This window comes from Cucurbita maxima, unplaced genomic scaffold, assembly GCF_002738345.1.
Source record: "Cucurbita maxima cultivar Rimu unplaced genomic scaffold, Cmax_1.0 Cma_Scf00017, whole genome shotgun sequence".
NCBI classification, from domain to species: Eukaryota; Viridiplantae; Streptophyta; class Magnoliopsida; order Cucurbitales; family Cucurbitaceae; genus Cucurbita; species Cucurbita maxima.
The window spans coordinates 1,120,720-1,139,917 of NW_019272033.1; the positions used below are offsets into that span (position 1 = coordinate 1,120,720).

Genomic DNA, 19,198 nt, shown 5'->3' on the forward strand with positions numbered 1-19,198 from the left:
CCCCCCCCCCCCCCCCCCCCCCCCTTTTCTGTACAAGTAACACTCTGCTGCTTATCTTATTTATTATATATATTTTGCTGTCTTTGGTTGCCTGTGTTACACCCTTCATTTTCCCTCTTTCTCTGCTTCCATTCTTTACCCTTTTATTTTGAACCAGGTAAGCTTCCCTATAACTTCAAATTAGTCTCTATTGTTCCACTTAATTTTATTCATTTTAGAATTCTATCTCTTCTAGAGTGATATCTCACTTATGGCTCAGGTACCTTGAAAGGAGGTCTTCTTTGCTCTCTACCTAAGCTGCATAGAAAGGGCTCATAGGGAACAGTGAAGCTTCATAGGATCTTTCTGTCCAGGTGCAGGTAGTCAGCATCTTCATAGACATGTCTATTTCACTAAATCTCTACCAAATTGTTATGTCTTTCATGTGGGTTAGAACTTACCCGACAATGAATTTTGTTACCTTAGGATCATTATAGTAACACCACCATTCACCAGGGCTTCGATTGTTGGTTGCTCTGTCATTGGGTCACCAACTTCCTTACCTTTCAGTATTGGACAGGCGTTAGCCCCCATACATGGTCTTACTATGAGTGTTACAAATGGTCTAATGAGAGGAATGGAAGCGGTTAATACGAGAGCTCCTCTAAGTGTTCCAATCACCAAACCGTACTTGGAGAACCTATTGATAATTTGGTTGCTCTATTCATTTTGTTTGATAAAATATGACCCATGATTTTAAAAAAAAGAATCATACATAAATCCATGATTTCTATGTAAATGGCCACTAATGATTCGGCAACCCAACCCATGATGAACAAATAAAGAAATGCCAGACTTTGAAATCAAACAAGGCTGATCCTCTCACATTATTAACCAAATCCAACAGACTATATTGTAAAATGAAAAATACCAATATTTACATGGTCATAGCTAATACCTTCTTCATGTCCAAAGAATTGCTACCATCATACTTCTCAACAGTTTCAGATTGAACTTCATACTAGAAATCAGTGCCACAGCTTCATGCAGAACCCGGGCGGTGTTGTCGTTGGTTTTTTGCTCGATATGCATTCCGAAAAAGTATCTACAAGTTGTTCTGCAAGAGATGCTGGATCTTCAATGAAGGTATCCACAAACACTTTCACAATCTTCACTTCTTGTTGGGATGCTCTCAAGCTGTACCAAGTAAGAAACTTCTGTCTGAAATTTTTTTCGATATGTCCTTCGCACTCTAACCATCGAATAACCTTCACATAGTGTTCAAAATCCCGATCCGAAATGCCATTTTCAGTACATTTATCGTCCTGTCTTTCCCCCGTTCGCATCTTCGACGTGCCACCGTCTTGAGGTTCCCCACCTTTTCGAGTCCTGTTGTCAACGTCCTTGCAGTTGGATTCCAGTCTCTCACCCCTACCAAGACTATCCTTTAGCACTTCAAGCTTGCAGGGTGTAATAGGCAAGCCATCTTCAGAACAGCCAACGAACGGCTGGCGCTCCATTCCAGACCGAACCAGAGTGCCTAATTGATTATTGGTGTTGAGTTTCGGCGCAGATGGTCCATGCCTGTTCTCGAGCTTTGATCCGACAGAGTTGGGAATCAAACATACAATTCCAGCAGCATTTGCCTCATCCAGCACAGGTACTGTTCCTGCTGCTGTTCCTTCTTCACCATCGTCACTGAGGTTAAAAGCATCGGTGGATAAAATAGCAGAGGAATGCATTTCTGTGCCCTTTGAATGGGCGGTCGAGTTCTTTCCTACGTTATCGGTTCGATCACTATAGGGAAGAATGTCGGTAGTTTCGTCTTCAACCGAAGAAGGATTCGAAAGGTCGCTACAGTTGGTAGCATGGCTTTGGCTTCTCTCAATTTCTAAACAACCTGGGTTCTCTTCTACCTCCCTAACTGTTGAGAATTGAACTTCAAAATCCCTCAACTCCCTTGTCCCTTCAAACAAAACAATTTTGAAATGATATTCAGTAGCAGGTGATAGTCCCATCACGACACACCTCGCCTTCGGTTGTTGTAGAATATATGTTGGTTCTGTTGGATAATCTGCATCATCCGCCTTACGATGCCATAACGTGAAGCCGACCCGATTCTCAGAGGATGATCCATATTCACAACTCAAAACAAGAGTGAGGGATGTCGACCGAACATCTTCGAATCGAACCATGTTTGTCGGAACAAAACTTGCATCTGCAAAGCTAGCTAACTATAAATCACAGGGTTCCTAGACAAGCTATTAAAGGATCTGCTTAATATAATCTTACCTTGAATGTCAGGATTAGGCACAATATGTAAGGATTTGCTGGAGAGCATCGAATCGAGTAACTCAATAGCAGAAGCACAGAGTTTTTGAACGTTGGGTCCGGATAAAAGCCTGTTTACGATACCTCGACCCATCTTTACCGGTGCACCAGCTATTGGTCCCACTTCAGCTTCAAGCTTCTTCACTGAGTCATCAACAATCTGATAAAGCACTTTATACTTTTCAGTTCCATGGAGAAGCTTTTGGCTCAAAGAGACACGATAACACAGTATGTCGACCCTTCGTGTTTCTTTCGCATGAACTAGTTGCTTTCTGCAGCACCTGAAGAATGAACATAACAGGAAAGTTATATGTAAGGTCTCACAATTGAAGGATCTTTGGAACCAAAAAAGATTATTACCCAAGCAAATCGTTTAGTTTCCCACAAGACACACAGTAGAAGCTCCCATCAACTCCCCTGCTTTGTCCGGCTTTCAAAATGCCCGATCTTTCATCTTTTAAAGCACATTCGAGATGACACGACATGTTGCACGAGTCACCTTGAAACGGAGGCTCCGCACTGCAACTTATCCACAAGCTAGGATCCTTGTTATCGTCATACTGACGACAGATGCAGCACGAACACCTTCTACAAAACGTATCTTCTGGATTTAGAGTCGCTCGACAAGCCAAGTTCTTGCAGCTCACTGTACGACCCGAATCATTATGAGAACTAGTGCTCGGAAAGTCACTTGTAGGAACTAGATGATCGGATTTCCTCTGCCTTTTGGTAGTTTTATGACCACTTGCAGGAGACTGTGGCTCAACGTTTTTCGAAACCTCAAGCACCGATGACTTGTTTTCGGATACGAGTCTCAAAAGATGCTCTATTATTTTCTGCTTCGTCAAGCCTGTATATTTCCTTTCTTTCCCCATCTCTGCACACAGGACTTGTAGAATGTCTTGACGACTCCATGACTGCAGTTTCTCACACGCTCCGTGTGACCTCGAAATTTCATAAACAAGTTCTCTCTTCTCTTGAATAGTCAACTTACTACATTTCAGCGAGTCGAAAATAGCACCTAGAACGTTGTACAACCGATATACATATCACTATCCAGCAAATGAAACGAGCATCATACGAAAACAAATTGACAGACACTTATTTACTCCAAAGAAAACAGGCAAGAAACAAAGAACAGCCAGATTTAAAGGCAAAATGAACACAAAATTTTATGCACAGGATCAAAAAAATGTAAAGAACTTCAAATCTTTTGTTGCTTAACCATTCTAAGTCACTACAGTTTCTGTATGATTTTAATTTGACTCAATTAGATCTCCCAAAACGCCTATGCTATTATCAGATATTGATGGTTTTCTTATATGAAATAGCATACACTTTCTCTAATTCGATGAACTTTAAAGATAGATAACAAGGAAGTTCTGGGTATAAAAAGTAAGAACAATGAACTAAAAAGCCACTAAAACCAAAACATGGGTCAAATCTAGCCTCACAGACACAGAAAATTGTCCTTGTGGTATAACTCTAATGCAAAAGACAACCCTCAGACCCTTAGAAAGCCTAAAAAAGAAGGCCATCGGTACCTCCAAAACGAAAACCCAGAAGCCAGAAGAACTGAAATGAAAGAATATGGAAGAGAAAACAAAATCTGGAGGAAAAAGGATGAAAAGGGTACCATCAAAGGAAGAATCAGTAGCCATGGCGAAGGTGTTGAAGCCTCCACATTACCACCGAAAGACGAACATCTTTAAACCTGCCAAAAAGGAAAAGGAAAAGAAAAGAAGAACATATATAGAATTCGTGAACACAGAGGAGCAAAGAGGAAAAGAAAAGCGTAAAATTAAGAGGAGAAGAAGAAAAAATTAGGTATATTCAGATGGAAAGAAAGAGCGGAATCACAAGTACCAAGAAAGGACACCTTGTATTCCGCCACCACTAAAGATCCCATCATGACGGCGGAGGGCTCACAGACCTCTCTCTCTCTCTCTAACTCTTTTATGGGTTTTTTTTTTTCTTATAATCTTTTTCAGAAACCAAAACCCAGAAGGAAGAGAGAGAGACCTACAGTGAGCAAAGGGAAAAGAGAGCAAAAAGAGAACACCCAACAAAAAAAGGGACCAATTTGTTATTAAAAATGCAATTTTTTTTGTGTATTTGTTTAAAAAGTTGCAAAATTGAGGAGTTTGGGAAATTTGTAATGCAAAAATCCAAGAACCCATTGGCCTGCCTTCTAGTAAACCTATTTTCCAAACATTTTCCTAAATTTCTTCACTTGGACTGATTTTGCATTTATACTCAATGTAAGGCGAAATCTAGATACCGCTCTAGTTTTTTACTTTATGAGAATTTTTAATTTTCATTCTTGCTTCGTTTTCTGTCTCCATCTCAAATAAGGTGAGAAAAATCATCTAAAACAAAAAATTTGATTGAAATTTGTATGAATCTATTTTTCAAGAATTCTAAGTTTGAATGCTTTTTCAAAAATTCTCAAAAATTATGAAGAAAAAGATGAACCTTTATTCATTCTTGAACTTCCTAATTTCAAACTAAAATTTTAGACTTCCTTGCGTTAAGTGACATATTTGACACAAAATAAAAAGTTCAAGAATTTATTTGTTCTACCCGAGTAAAAGAGGGGTACATGAATGAACCAAGACCACATTCCAACGAGAGTGGTCTTGAGAATATGATGACTATATCAACAAGTTGCACATTTCTTTTCAGTGGCTCAATCATAGAAACTCCAACTAAGGAGATTTTGCTTGAAACAATCTTATATTGGATTTAAAGAACGTGGGTTCGTAATGTAGGGATAGTCTTTACTTTCAAAAGCGTTATATGGTGCAAGAAAATATCAGCACATGGCAACATAATTTCTGGTAACAACCAACTCTAAAGGAATCAAATCAACACTCCATTCATGAAAGTCAAACCCTAAGTAATTATTTATAAACTGTTCTCCAACTTTTCTTTAGTTATGCTCCATGGTAATTTAAAAACTATTTTCTCGTGAAACTATCGATTGTAATACGATATTTAAGGTATTTCGGATCAAGATTTTTGCACCAAAACAGGTTTGAGGTGTGGAATGCAAATTGGAAATAATTTGTCGGCAGTTCTATTGGCATTCATTACCTTATCTTTTATGTCAATATGTGTTAGGTTAGGCATATATCATTTTCTTCATTTTAAATGCACATGCCTCCATTTTTTTTAATTTTTATTTTCTATATTAAAAAAAAAAAAGTGTTTTTTATGGTCAATAAAAAATAATTCATTTATTTAATTTAATGAGGTTTAACAAAATGCTATATTTATAACTATTTGTTTTTAAAAAATAAATTTTGAATTTTTTTTTTAATAATATTTTTGCAAATATGATTGATGGCTACCTAACAAATAAAGAGGGATAATATTATAAGACAAAAAGTGAGTCATAATTGCTTCTAAAACTATCTATCTATATATATATATATTTAAATTATCTTGGACTACATTCCCTATTGAGTACCCTCTCAATGGTTGACTTTAAGGGTTGTGCCACATAGAATCATTACCCACTAGTACAATTACCTATTTGTCCTTGTGATTTGAGTTTAATTCTTTCAATAATTTTGAAAGTTTTGATCTAGTTCTTCTAGTTTTGGCGATGGTCTTAAAAGTGTCAATCCTCTATTGAATTGTATGCTTTTGTTCGTTCTAAAAGTTCGTTGTTCTATGAGAAATAAATTGAAAGGTTGAACCGACCATAACTAACATTTTGATAGTTGAAGACCCAAATGATATCTAAACTTGTTAGACTATTTGGTTGCTTATGGCTGCATGACAGATGTTCCAGTTTTGCTTGTCTTAATCGGTTGATTGGGAAGATGTCACGGTCATGCTTGTCCAAAGCATGTTGCTTGTGACCGCATGACAGATGTCTTAGTCTTGCTTGTTTGAGTCCTTGTCAACCAATTGAGTAGGGGAGGATGTCACAGTCATGCTTGTCCAAGGCGTGTTGCCTATGGTTGCGTGCCTATTCCAAACCCTTTTTTCATACTTATATCTTTGATAAGCCTTTACCATTTCATATCATGTTAATATGGGGGTGTATGACCCGTTCACCAAAATCGCGTCTACACCCTCCTAGGCAAAAATGCCTCAAAATGTACTTTATGGGGATATGACTAGTTGTCAACTTCTCCCTACCCGATAGTTATATGCAGTAAACCGTTGTTGCATTTTACTTATATTTTTATATAACACTAATTTCAATTTATCGAATCTTGCTTTCAAAACTCTCTTTCGAAATATAAAACTTTATTCTTGAACGGAACCGAAGGCTTGAGCCTACGTCGCTTGGGCGTAGATGCAAGAACGACTAAGCTTAAGGAAGTGAATGCCGCACAATCACAAGTCCACTGTGTTTTTTAAAAAATGTCTAATTTAGTATGACTATTTTAAATTTAGGTTTAATATATCATTAAACTCGTGATCTTATTAGCGTGCCAAACTAACTAAATTAGGTATCAACATTTATTTCCTAAAAATTTATTATTATGTACCCACAAAAAATTTAAAATATTTATTTCAGCTATTATTATTAATTACAACAATTAAGCAGTTATCTAACAAGCATTGAGCCTAATTTTTCAAAGTTTGGAATTTACCAAACACTAATTACCTCATTTTTTATTTTTCTAAAAACACAGTTGTTTGCCATTCGCCCTGATCCATTAGAACTTTTCTGTAAACATAGTGATCAAACACCAAACCAACTCGCTTACATAAAAAGAGTAGGACAAAAGGTTTTGAAACTTAAAAACTCATGCTAATAAACAAACTGTTGTGATCATGAAAAGGTCAAAAAGTAGCAACTGTTACCAACAAAATCGAAGTTCCAAAATAGCTTGAAAAGAAAAAAAGAACAGGAACCATGGGCTGAAGAAAAACTCGATTACAAAATAATTTATGCAGCACCAGCTCCCTTTCCCTTCTTTCTTTGGAGCTTCTTCATATAGAATTCAAGCTCTTTGCCCTCCAAGATATATCTGTCAAAAGTTAGCAATACCTCAGTAACATTACCCAAAAATCCTTCCTCACCTTCAATGATTGTGTGAAACCAAGTTGGAAAGAACATCGATAGAATCTATAATCATTAAGAGTGTCATAATGCTTACCCGTCTGCTCGGCCACATTGACCTGGTCTTGATGAGATACAAGCCATCAAACGACCGCTGCTGAATTGTTCTTCGATATGCGGATCGAGCTTACGGTCCTGCTGACGTTTCTCTATTTTGCGCTGGACATGGTTACTCTTCTTTACCTCTTCAGTTGGAGCATCACCTTCCTATCAACCATACAAATCAAGTTGTGTTATGGATGGAGTGTCGTATCACATTAAAGTAAATGATTTCTGTTATGAATGCCATAACATTAGATAAGAAACTTGATTAAACATTAAAAAAACTTTTACTTGAAAATTGCATAAACCGAATCAATCATTAGATCTATAAATCTTCCTATACCTCTTCCTTCTTAGCAGATGCTACGGTCTTCTTCTTCCGTCCAATATCCACTCCATAATGCTGAAGGTACCACTGCTTAAATGGTGCTGCATCAACTTGAACTATGGCACTCTTCACCAAGGTTTGAGTACGAACAAGCTCATTGTTAGATGCATTGTAGACCACATCAAGAATACGTGACTTCCTAGTCACGGCCTCACTACCCCAAGAGTAGTTTCCAGTATCAAGCCTAAAAGCACGCCACTTCACATTACCCCCACGAACTCTAATCCTCCTGATTGACTTGTCACTGGATATCTTGGTGTTGGCAGGTTGCCTACCGAGCTCATACCTTCACAAACAATGAGGTAAGAAACAATAGCAAGAGGGCTTCAAAACACATTAGCAGATGAAAGTTGTAAATTGGATTGACAAAATTTCTTCTGTGATAGTTACAAAAGATGAAAGTTTACACCTTGCCACCAACTACAACACTTAAAAACAAAAGATAAAAAATTTCAGCTACAAAATTACAGATTAGTACTGAAAACCAGGCAAAGAAAGATAATTACACACTTTACCATAGAACTATTAGCAATTAATGAGAAGAAATGGAAATAAAACTGATTGATCAATATGCACGCAGCAAAATATAAGAAGAGAGTTACTTTCTCTTCTTCCTCCAAGCCTTCTTCTTGCCTCCAGTTGCACGCCTCTTGTGCATAGAATCACGAGAAATTCCTATAAATGAAGTCTTCTCAGATTAACAAAAACAAAAAACGTAAAACATCGAGATATGTAAACAATCTAGGAATTTGTATTTGACATACCCATGTTGCTGAGATGAGAGCTCTTGGCGTGAAGCCAAGTTTAGAGTTCCTGAAAAAGAAATATTAAACAACCCTTTTGAGAACAAGAGTAAATTCCCAACAAAGCCCATTAATTTTTTTATAGTTTTTATAATAAGTTATCTGAGCTTGGCCAAATATTTCCCGGTGTTCAATTCAACAGCATAAGAGGTAATTAAGGCTGTTCGAGGGTTAATTTCGTTTGGGTGTATGGACCATGATCAACATTTATATAACAAACCAACGACCTAACCCAACCCAACCCAACTGTTTGTTGAAAATTAAAATGTTAATGAATTAATTAAGTTTACTAAAATTAAAATATCACGAATATCACAAAGTATATTACATGAACAAAAACCTACGAAAAGTTAATCGGCAAATTGATAGCGCTAAAACGACCACCTAAAGCTCATAATCAATAACTACATCAAAGAGCCATTAGCCAGAACCACCAAGTTATCGCAATGTACATCGTTAATAAACTAAAATGCGACAATAACCATCAAATCAGCATGAGCAAAAAGAGGACACCGATTACTCATACTCTCCAATATTTTACATTCAAACAACATTCTGGAACTGTGAGAAGGACGACTGAGCAAATTAAAAAAAAAAAAAAAAAAAGCATTCAATCAAGATTACAACAATTTTAGGAACCTAAGAAAATCTTGAAAAGAACAAAACACATCCAATGAACAACGAACCTTTAGCGAACGAGAGAACTCGGGAGATAGAAGGGAAGAGATTGTAGGGGACTGAGAGAGGGGTTTTGATGCGGCGAGGGTTAGGTTTAATTTGTTTGTTCCACTGTGTTTTTAATGGGCTGGGCTGTCTATCTCGTTTTATCTACGTTTTGGGCCATTTTAGGTATTTTAATGGGATGGGCTGTCTATTGGGCATAGATGTATGTTTTTAAAATGGGCTGGACTGTCTATCTAATTTTATCTACGTTTTGGGCCATTTTAAATACTTTTCTGGGATGGGCGGTCTATTGGGCCTTGATGTAAGTATTTTATAATGGGCTGGGCTGTCTATCTAGTATTGGGCTTTTAAGTGTTTTCATGGGCTGGGCTGTCTACTGGGCCTTGATGTAAGTATTTTTAATGGGTGGGCTGTTTATCTAGTTTTATCTTCGTTTTGAGCCATTTTATTAGGCCTTGATGTTAGTCTAAAGATATTTAAGAAATTTTCTTTCGATAATGTTTTTTCTTTTTAATGAAATATTAATTGGATTAGTTCGTATAATGTCCTTATGCCATATATTTAATACTTTAATATTGAAATTTGAAGGAAATCAACAATTATTAATACTTCGAACAAATTAGAAAATCATTAAAAAGAAATAGAAAAGAAGAATCCCCTATCAATGGTAACAAGCCAGAATTCTATGAATTTTTCCAGCAGTACCGCAACTAGAAGGTCTTCCAAGTGACACCCTCCCCATATGTCGTACAGTTAACGACTCGATGAGAGACGACGGAGATGAAGAAGAAGACGACGACGACGACGACGACATTGAATCTCGAGGAGAAGCCATGAACTCACAGTCAGAGCTGAGAAATGAAAATGTTTCCAACTTACCATTGCTATAGTCTATAGTTGTTGCTTGAGCAGCTCTCCCATCATCCCTACTCTTCTTGACCCTCCTCCAGAACCTAAGCTTCATCGTGGGTCGGGGTCGGGTTTTTGGTTTCTCAATGCACGGTAGCGGTAACCCGAGGCTGAGAACTGCTGGTGGAGGGCTGAGGGGTGGAAGCAAGTCTTGAGGGGGTGGATCTTTGGGGGTTCCTGGCTGTGTTTCCCATTTGAAAGGGACTCCTTCAGCTGCTCCACAGTAATAAGTGCTGCGAGAAGAACAACCTATTGAAGATGTTCTTGCTATCACTTTGCTCTTCATATCCCAATGAAAGTTTCCATCCATATTCTCTTCTTTTTCCCTAGAGAGTGACAGAATTTGATTGGTTTTATAGGACTTTGAGTGTTGTTTTATTTTGTTTCTGAAAATTTGTATGAGATAAAAGGGACTTTGTTGAGGTTGTATATATAGAGAAATGTGCACTGGTAAGCCTATTTTTCAGGATTTTGATGGAGTTTTGTGGCGCATGATCCTGTTCTTGTGAGGATTAATTTGCAAGTTATAACATCTGTAAAGTTTCTATTTTCCTTCTTTGGTTTGTCTTCTTCATTTTTGAGTATATTATTTCCATTTCTTTCTCTCCTGTAAAAATTAACCGCTATTGAAATTAAAAAAATTCACCATAACAAAATGGGATTATTGAACATAAGTAATAGGCACTTTGTCCTTTGTCAAGACAAAAGGAACTGACCTTACGTTATATACTTTGCAATTGCATGTATCTTACTTAAAAAACCTGAACTTACTGTGCAATACAAAAATCAAAATTTCAAAAGTAAAGGTTCATATCAGCGAGCCTAGTAGACCAAATCGAAGCTTTGCTTAAATTCTTGCTTTCAAGTTACATAACCATAACTTATAAACCAAACACTCTATATACTGGCCTTCTCCCCATACCCTAAAGGCTTGAAATAATGTCAGGTCGGCCACCAAAATGGGCACGTTTTAATGATTTGACCTTCTTGAGTTGACTTTTGAAGAGTTTGAACATGATTAATTTACAAAGAGATGTAAGAATCAATAATTTGAAAGGGCAAGGGGAAGGGAAGAAAATGACGTAAAAAGCAAAGCAAAGCAACCCCATTCTTTTTGGTATTATATTGGGAACCCTTCAAATTAAAACATAAAGTTTAGACTATCAACCTTCTTGCACGGCCCCCTTCAAAGAAGCTTAGAAACTCAATCTAAGTTTGAGTTTCCCTAGAATGTGTTTCTCCAGGAAATACGCCAAGATATCAACATCAAAGTTTTGCGAGAAAGATTTGCAATGACTTGTGGAAACTTGAGCATTATTTTTATATAAATAGTTAAAGACAAGAGAATTCAAATCTAAAGTTCAAACATTCAAACAAAAGGTTGAAAATATATAGGCCAAGAGAAAAAATTACATTTGAACTCAAAGATAGGGCCATACTTCCACACCCAAAGTCCCAAGAAGAAATTGAGCCATCCATTAGGGACTCAAACGCCAAGTATTATATTAGCAGCAATCTTAATTGGTTCGGAAGAATATATCTTCATTCAACTTCTATTCAACTTCTATGCACTCGGGTATATGAAAATCTAATGCACTCGAGTATATGACTAGGGGTAATTTTGGAATGGTTAATATCACTTTAGGAATATGCAAAATCAATCCCAAACATATCTTCAATAAATCAAAATCAATTACGTTTGTATGAAAATCGTGTTAAGAAAAAAATGAGATACCCTTAGTTCTCATTTGAGAGTAATTTCACAACTTCAACGTGACAAAAATAATTTAACCCTTTCAAAATCACACTTTCCAAACATACCCTTAGTTCTTCATCCCATTTCTAAGCATCCTATCTAAAAGTTTTATGGTTTGTGTCCTATAAAATTTAAGAAATCAATGCAAAAATTAATATAAATGGAAGCAGCAAGCAATGGCATCAATAATTTAGAGGGAGAAGGTTATAAACTAATTATATTAGTAATGAAGGTTAGAGTTATACATGCCTTTAGTGTGTGTATTCAAACAAGTAGAACAGGTCTACTGAATCACCTGGTTAAGAATTGCTGTACAAAAGGACGGGTTTTTCTCGTTTTCTTGTCCATGCGGCCACTCAACTCTATAATACTCTACAGCCACTGAGCTTGTTTGTCTTCTATTGCCTGCACATGTGCCCAGAAAAAACGAGACCAGTTGTGCTAGCAAAAATGAAAATTGAACACTGTGACAGGTCTAAGGTAGGCAAAAGAATTACAAATGAAAGCAGATAAGACATCTATATAATTGGTTAAATTAAACAAAATATCCCTCTACCCATCTAAGGAGTATAATTCAATTATGCCCTTAGACTTTACATTTTCTGATAAAATAAAGGACAGAAATAGATGTGACAAGTATGTGTAGAAATTAGAAGATATACGTAACATTATTTACAACTATATAGAAGAATAAAAACATGTTTACCATTCATTTCACCCCAAAAGATGAAAAGATATCGTTAATATTATTTGCATAATCAATTTTTACACATCAACAGTTATCTCAATAATGTTATGAATGCATGTCATCATTACATGAATTTCATTCTCATTATAAAAAAATAAAAATAAAAAACTCTACAATGGTATTTTTTGGGAGCATATTCAAAGTCCGAGGGTAAAAATAGAACTTTTCAAAATCCAATGGTAATTTGTATAATTTAGCCTAAGATATACAAGTAAGCCATTAATACGATTAAATGATGGTATTAACGGCATTAACCATATTTGGAAAACGTGAATTACGTCAGGGAAAAACGTCCCCACGTCTTGGAAGAGCTAAAACACAAAAGATGATAAAAAGAAGTTCATTGCATTCTCAAAGCACTTTTACAATATATGCGTAGACATGAAACTAACCACAGTAACAAAAACCATAAGACCGCTCGGGGGAAAAAACCCACCACAAGAGAGTAAGTTCTAAAAAGGACTGCCAAAAGGCACAAACAAAGAGAGAAGTTATCCAAAGAGATTTGGCTTTGTCCCGGTTATCTTAACTACTTGAGAGATAACATACAATATAGTAGCCACCTATTGAAGAAGCATTGAAAAATTCCAAAACCATTACAGCCCATACTATCACACGACTCATTAATGTTTTTAACTAGTAAAGTATTACCATAAAATTATGGAGAGATAATAAAAATACTCTAATGGGATCATAGATGTTTTAAGATTTTGTGGGAGGTGGGTTTTCTTTACTTCTTAGAGCTCCTTACATATATTCTTTTATAACTATCATCTTTCATCTATTAGCGCCAAGTGAAGGCATCTACTGAAACCCCTTCGGCTTTTTGCATGAGCATTTCATAAGATCAAGGAAATCTTTTATATATACACGAACACATAATCACACACAATAAAATCAAATGCTAGTTATGATTAAAATTTGAAGAACAAACGACAAAAAGTGTCTGGTTGACAAGAATCTGAATGATACCTGTAATGATGGATTCTCAGCCAGAATCAGAAGGGCCCTTAAGACTCCTGAAAAAATGTTGGTGGTATATCAATTTAAACCCAAACTACATTAAGATGTGTAAGGAAATGCATTAATACCTTGGCCTCTCAGACTTGGCATGTTTAGACATAATTGATGCCTGAAATACAAGCCAATTTGTACAGTTATTAATTAATATAAACTTAAGCTTCTCGAAAAAGATCACAAATATTTTGGTTTGATCAGATGGATAGAAGAAAAATATATGGCATAGCCCAAATTAGGCAGAAGAAGAAGAAAGTCCAAACATTGTGTCTAAGACATAAATTTAATCAGAGGAAACTCCAATCTAAATACCATGCAAAAGAATTTCTTGTATTTCCAAACGGGTAGAAACTTCACGAGCACACCAAATTCAGAGAGATACGTGCTTTCAATGTGTCAGAACTATAGATCCAAAGGACCACTCAGAAATTGCACTGATTTACATAATTTGAAAGCTCTCATAAAATTAAAAAATAAAAATAGAATGCTTTCACTAGGGGTGTTTAGACAAACCGAAGACTCGAAAAACTGAGCAACTCAACCTAACCAACTTGGTTTGGGTTGGTTTAAAAATAATATGGTTCAGGTTGAGTTTTTTTTTTTTTTTTTTTTTTAATCGGAGTAGGTTGTCTCGGTTCTTAGGTCGAGGGCCTGAAATTTTGAATTGAACTGAACTGGCCCAGTGGCCATATTATTTCATAATTTTAAACCCAGCACTGGCAACCCATATTATTTTTATACCCAGCAGCCCAGCCAACCTTTAAGTAGTTAGGTTTAGCGGTGTTAGTGGATTGGGTTTAGGGACATTTTAGACCCAACCCTATAGTTTGACTTGCTGGAGCAAATTGGAAACTTGAGATAAGAGAAGCTCGTTGAAATTGAAGATATGACACAGATTTTAATTGGCTGAGCAAGAAAAGTAGAGTACCTGCTCCTGGATTATGCTCCTTGCCTCTACAAGTTGTGCTTCTAACTCAAGTTCCCTCTCGGAAGCTTCAGAAGTAACTTCAGATTCTTTCTGAGCATCTTGCAGCTCACCCATCCGCTCCTTCAAATTTCAAGATACTATTAGTAACAAGTATCCATCTCTGTCTAGAAGAAAGTGATGTAGTATGAAAAATAATTCACCTTTATAGAAGCCATCTTATTCCGAAGGCTCTCTTCAATCTTATCTCTTGCCATATGAAACGGAAGGTCAAAAACATCCTGCAAAAATAATAATAATAATAATAGTTGTTGCCAATACATCAATCAGGTGACCACATGAGCACAGTTTGGTCCATACCGTCCTCCCACCAAAGGAAAACCATGCACCTTCACTTTCAACTCTTTCATTAACTGCAAGGGGTTGCTTAGGCAGTCCATTTGGAGCATTTAGGAAATCCCTCATATCAACCTGCAAACCGCATAGATGTCATAAGTAAAGATGAGAGCCACAAAAGCATAACTCAAACGCATACAACAAAACAGACTATATACGACTGTAAGCTGCTAAAAAGATGTAGATCAACAATTCAAGGATTCAAGAAACAAGTCACAGACCACTTTTAATGAGAAGGGTGAAAGGAAATCCAACTTATTGAAGTATTTTGGAAATCAATTGAAATAAGTGGTGCACACACACAAACAACTATCATAATCACAAAGAACCAAAAGGTTCAAACATTGTACAAATAAACTAATGAAGTTCGGAAGTACCGAGCATACTTGGATAAAAAATTGAAGGATTGTAATGTTTCCAAAAGCTGTCAAGCGTCTTATAATGTTTATGGTATCAACAATCCATGGGAATTAGTATTTGAAGTAACTCTTATACTAGTGTTTCAATTGCAACTTCTTGGCCTGTAGCTGCCATGGCCCTCCTCCAATGGAGAAAACCCCTACTTGGTGAACTATTGGAGCTCTTAGGTTGACAGAGTTAAAGGTTAATGCAAAAAATTTTACTTTCCGAATGTGAGAAATAGGATTTTAGAGAGTTATTTATGTAAATCAATGGTCAATAAGTAGAAAGTGCTTCATCAGTAAATTAATGCTTGATAGTCGATAAGTAGATAGTGCTTCATCGCTGATAAACATCCATCAGAATATGAAATATGGAACAAATCAACACACTCTTGTAGACAATCGGCACAACCATTGTAAAAGCTGATAAATAAGAAAACTACTTCCAAAACTCTAACTTAAAAGTTTGAGCTCTGAAAAAATAAAATCCAACAGTACTTTAATATTTACATTAGAAGCAAGAAATACTTCCACGAAATAATGAAATAAACCAATAAAATAATGAACTTCAAAATTCAAAATTAATAAAAATAATTTAATAAAAGAATGACAGAAAACCTCAGTATCATAGAATCCACCATAGCAGAATATAGACGTATTCTGCGACCTAATTTTATTGCATGCCCGCCATTCAAAAATTTATAGGACAACAATTTCAGTAAACTAATAGAGCAAATAGTTATAAAATGGTTGCAAACCTGCATTGACCGCAACAATGCCTTCAAATCAGCATTCTCTGACATCAATTCTTGATTTTTTACTTCATAAGTATCCACCTGACCGCAAAATATTTGCAAGAATATTTGAACCACTAAAAATCACTGAAAAGTTAAACTCACGTACAAGTATTTTTGTAAGTAACTTGTTCACATACTATCTTTTTATAAAAATCATTATCATTCTTCTTGCCATTCCAAGTTCCACGCTGTCGCCCTTCTTTCTGCTCATATCATAAAAGCCATTAAATGACTTGAATGAACCATTTTCTATACAACATTAAAATGATTAAAATATACCTGTAGCAAATTCATTATCTCCATTCCTGATCTAGATTCTTTCTTTTTCTCCATTAAAACTTGGTTTAGCCTTTCCTGCAGACATAAAACAGCTTCTCTTTGTAAATATTGATCTTCTCCAACAGAGTTGAACTCTACTCTAGGTCTGAAAAACAACTCAAAGATATCCCACCTGCAATTTGATATACTCCTTTTCTTTCTTCTTCATCTCATGCATTTGTTGAGTTCTTACTTGCTTTGGTCACATAAACAGAAAGTATATTTCATCATCAACACTTACATTATCACATAGAAACAATTATCTATCACGCAGCATCCAACTACCCTAACCTGATTGCCAATAACCATTCTTTGAAACTCATCCTTTTCCTGCTGCAGCTTATCAATTTGGGCTTTGAAAGCTGCCTTAGCTTTGGCTTCCTAATGGGAAAAAATTTCCTTGTTCAATACAAATAAGATAGAGAAATTATAGAATTTAGAGAAGTCTTGAGATTGTACTGTTCGTGTAATTGTTGCAATCTCCCTATCTTTAGCTTGTATTACTGACTCCAGTCTCTCAACTTTAGTCTCCAATCTTGATAGGTCTAAAAGTAGTCTACCACAAGAAAATAAAGGGAAATGTGGACAAATAGAAAGATAATTGACATGATAGTATTTCAAGGAGCCATGATGTGAACTAGAATAAGTCATTCCATCATATAAATGAACAGAAATATTATCAAAATTTAAGAACAAAGTCAAGCTATAGATTAGATGCAAAGGTGTAAATATCTTCCAAAATAAACAATGAAGAGCTGAGCACTTCAAATCCAGGAAAAAAGATTTACATTTGCACATATAGAAAGTTTTCTAGAGCACTTCAAATGACTTGATAAAGTAAGAGGCGTGTTGACTGTTAAAGAGTATTGTATTTCAACTTTCTCTTCTAGGGTTTTGCTAGTTAAACCTTTCGGTAATTATGAGCAATTTCTGAAATGTGACAATTGGAGGAATCTTTTGTAACTCCTTTGATTTGAAGGCTGATGATTCAATTTCAATTATCAATGAAATCATTTCCCGTTATGAACAAAAAAAAAAAAAAAAAAAATAAACATCGATACCATAACCAAACAGAACATCTTTAGAAGAATATCTTAGCAAAGTCATATAAATTAATTCACAATTGATGCACTCGGTGATGTCAGGCGCCATATCATCAATCAATCCTAAAAAATGCCGTTACCTTTGTCTCTGTTCATTAGCAGATTCCCTAAAGTCAATGTCACGCTGCCTCTGTTGAAGCAGGAAATATATACAATTGCACGTCCTCGCGATAGACACCTACATATTTCAGTAAACATATCAAACTTAGAACATCTTCCATAAGCAAACAAAATAAAATTATAGATGCATATGAATATTAAAAAGAAAGGAAGAAACCAGCTTATTGACTAAAAGGTCAAAAACTAACCGGATCATTCGAGAAAAGATCGAGCGAAGCCGGAAATCCAAATGTGATAAGCGTCTGGTTCAAATACTTGGCGCAATGGTCCAAGTTAGTGACATCCGCAAATGTATAATCACTGAAAACACACAAAACCTCAAAGCATCAACACATTTCGCCTATACACTCGCCACACCAGCTACCAAACAAAAAATGCAAATGTAGACAGACAAAGCTCGGCAACAACAAAAACAGGAGTGACAGCCCTAAATTGCAGAGGAAACTGACCCGACCGAGTAGATAGACTGCGGAGATGGCTGCAAAGAAAGAAACAAAAGACAGAGAAACCAAAACAGTGTCAGAGAAATATGAAAAGCAATGAACCGGTGTATTGCAGTGTGAGAGTTCGTAAGGGATCTTACACTGAGATCAAAGTCTGTTTTGGTTGCTGCCATTGTTTGAACGTTGAAGGAGGAGGAGGAAGAAGGGCGGATCAGGTGGATAGATCATCCATGGCGGAGCGGTGAAGAAATTTAAAAGAAAAGTACAACGAACTTTGGAGCTGGAAGAGAACTAGTAACATTTTCCACTACCGACGTCGTTTCGTTTGTACGAAATTTATATGACTGAAATTTGGAGTTCGAGTGACAAGTATTAATGGATTTATATAGGTCAAATTTTTGTAAAATATAGTAGATCAATAAAAGAATTTTTTTTAATTTATTAAAAAATTTCAATAAAACTCTAATCTTTCAAAAAAAAAATATTTTAAATTTTTAAAATTCATTAATATTTTAAAACATTTTAAAAATTCAAAAATATTTTTATCATTTAAACTTTATTAAAAAAAATTCGAAAAATTCTTTCCGACACCTCACAAATTATATAAAAATTTATTATTATTATTTTTTAAATTCAATAATTTTTTTTTATGTTGTATTTTTGAATTTTTGTAAAAAAAAAAATTAAGAATATTAATATAAATTTTGGAAAGGTTATTTTTTTAAACCTTTCAAGAATTTAAATGTATTTTTAAATTGAAAATTCAAATAAAACCATGGAAAAGTTTAAAGATATTTAAAATAAATAAATAAATAAAATAAAAAAGAGATGGGTAACTCTGCCAAGTGGATACAACCAACATATCTCATGAATGGTGATGCTAGGGGTGCTCCTCCCAGCTAACAACAAATTTAGGATTTAAATTGATAAGTTATTAATTTAAAGTTTTAAT

The 19,198-nt window shown here is 35.5% G+C and overlaps 4 protein-coding genes across 7 annotated transcripts; all 4 read right to left on the bottom strand.

Moving 5' to 3' along the window:
* Nucleotides 1–751: 751 nt before the first annotated feature.
* Nucleotides 752–4,361, bottom strand: LOC111492321 (VIN3-like protein 2). Of its 2 annotated transcripts, none has more exons than XM_023141620.1 (5): nt 4,190–4,361; nt 3,947–4,024; nt 2,671–3,331; nt 2,272–2,591; nt 752–2,197 (listed from the first exon to the last, which is right to left on the bottom strand). In XM_023141620.1, exons 2-5 carry the CDS (start codon nt 3,969–3,971, stop codon nt 1,008–1,010), a joined length of 2,196 nt encoding a protein of 731 aa, XP_022997388.1. In that variant the 5' UTR covers nt 3,972–4,024; nt 4,190–4,361; the 3' UTR covers nt 752–1,007. The 2 variants fall into 2 exon arrangements, with proteins under 2 accessions (XP_022997388.1, XP_022997387.1); XM_023141619.1 differs by having other exon boundaries at nt 4,177–4,361.
* A 2,689-nt stretch (nt 4,362–7,050) lies between these two features.
* On the bottom strand, nt 7,051–9,438 carry LOC111492371 (40S ribosomal protein S8-like). Of its 2 annotated transcripts, none has more exons than XM_023141693.1 (6): nt 9,316–9,438; nt 8,591–8,639; nt 8,429–8,501; nt 7,782–8,112; nt 7,434–7,603; nt 7,051–7,304 (listed from the first exon to the last, which is right to left on the bottom strand). In XM_023141693.1, the coding sequence occupies exons 2-6, from the start codon at nt 8,592–8,594 to the stop codon at nt 7,223–7,225; spliced, it is 660 nt and encodes a 219-aa protein (XP_022997461.1). In that variant the 5' UTR covers nt 8,595–8,639; nt 9,316–9,438; the 3' UTR covers nt 7,051–7,222. The 2 variants fall into 2 exon arrangements, with proteins under 2 accessions (XP_022997461.1, XP_022997462.1); XM_023141694.1 differs by lacking the exon at nt 9,316–9,438 and adding an exon at nt 9,269–9,291.
* Nucleotides 9,439–9,922: 484 nt separating this feature from the next.
* On the bottom strand, nt 9,923–11,693 carry LOC111492375. The gene is made up of 2 exons (XM_023141697.1): nt 11,391–11,693; nt 9,923–10,548 (listed from the first exon to the last, which is right to left on the bottom strand). Exon 2 carries the CDS (start codon nt 10,530–10,532, stop codon nt 9,975–9,977), a length of 558 nt encoding a protein of 185 aa, XP_022997465.1. The 5' UTR covers nt 10,533–10,548; nt 11,391–11,693; the 3' UTR covers nt 9,923–9,974.
* Nucleotides 11,694–12,135: 442 nt separating this feature from the next.
* LOC111492345 (afadin- and alpha-actinin-binding protein-like) lies at nt 12,136–18,529 on the bottom strand. Of its 2 annotated transcripts, XM_023141657.1 has the most exons (16): nt 18,387–18,529; nt 18,253–18,281; nt 17,992–18,103; nt 17,764–17,861; nt 17,040–17,136; nt 16,872–16,961; nt 16,714–16,776; nt 16,542–16,616; nt 16,400–16,465; nt 16,224–16,301; nt 15,029–15,139; nt 14,872–14,949; nt 14,672–14,791; nt 13,818–13,858; nt 13,699–13,745; nt 12,136–12,383 (listed from the first exon to the last, which is right to left on the bottom strand). In XM_023141657.1, the coding sequence occupies exons 1-15, from the start codon at nt 18,417–18,419 to the stop codon at nt 13,715–13,717; spliced, it is 1,122 nt and encodes a 373-aa protein (XP_022997425.1). In that variant the 5' UTR covers nt 18,420–18,529; the 3' UTR covers nt 12,136–12,383; nt 13,699–13,714. The 2 variants fall into 2 exon arrangements, with proteins under 2 accessions (XP_022997425.1, XP_022997426.1); XM_023141658.1 differs by lacking the exon at nt 16,224–16,301.
* Nucleotides 18,530–19,198: the final 669 nt, after the last annotated feature.

Coding starts and splice junctions, on each gene's coding strand:
- LOC111492375 (XM_023141697.1), bottom strand. CDS start 10,532: ATGGATGGAAACTTTCATTGGGATATGAAGAGCAAAGTGATAGCAAGA.
- LOC111492345 (XM_023141657.1), bottom strand. CDS start 18,419: ATGGCAGCAACCAAAACAGACTTTGATCTCAGT. Junction 16,777..16,871: donor GAATGGTTATTGGCAATCAG/GTTAGGGTAGTT, acceptor ATGTGACCAAAG/CAAGTAAGAACTCAACAAAT. Junction 16,466..16,541: donor AGATAATGAATTTGCTACAG/GTATATTTTAAT, acceptor TGATATGAGCAG/AAAGAAGGGCGACAGCGTGG.
- LOC111492321 (XM_023141620.1), bottom strand. CDS start 3,971: ATGGCTACTGATTCTTCCTTTGATG. Junction 2,592..2,670: donor AAACTAAACGATTTGCTTGG/GTAATAATCTTT, acceptor TTCATTCTTCAG/GTGCTGCAGAAAGCAACTAG. Junction 2,198..2,271: donor GCCTAATCCTGACATTCAAG/GTAAGATTATAT, acceptor CTAGCTTTGCAG/ATGCAAGTTTTGTTCCGACA.
- LOC111492371 (XM_023141693.1), bottom strand. Junction 8,113..8,428: donor GCTTGGAGGAAGAAGAGAAA/GTAACTCTCTTC, acceptor TTGTTTGTGAAG/GTATGAGCTCGGTAGGCAAC. Junction 7,604..7,781: donor CATCTGCTAAGAAGGAAGAG/GTATAGGAAGAT, acceptor TATGGTTGATAG/GAAGGTGATGCTCCAACTGA.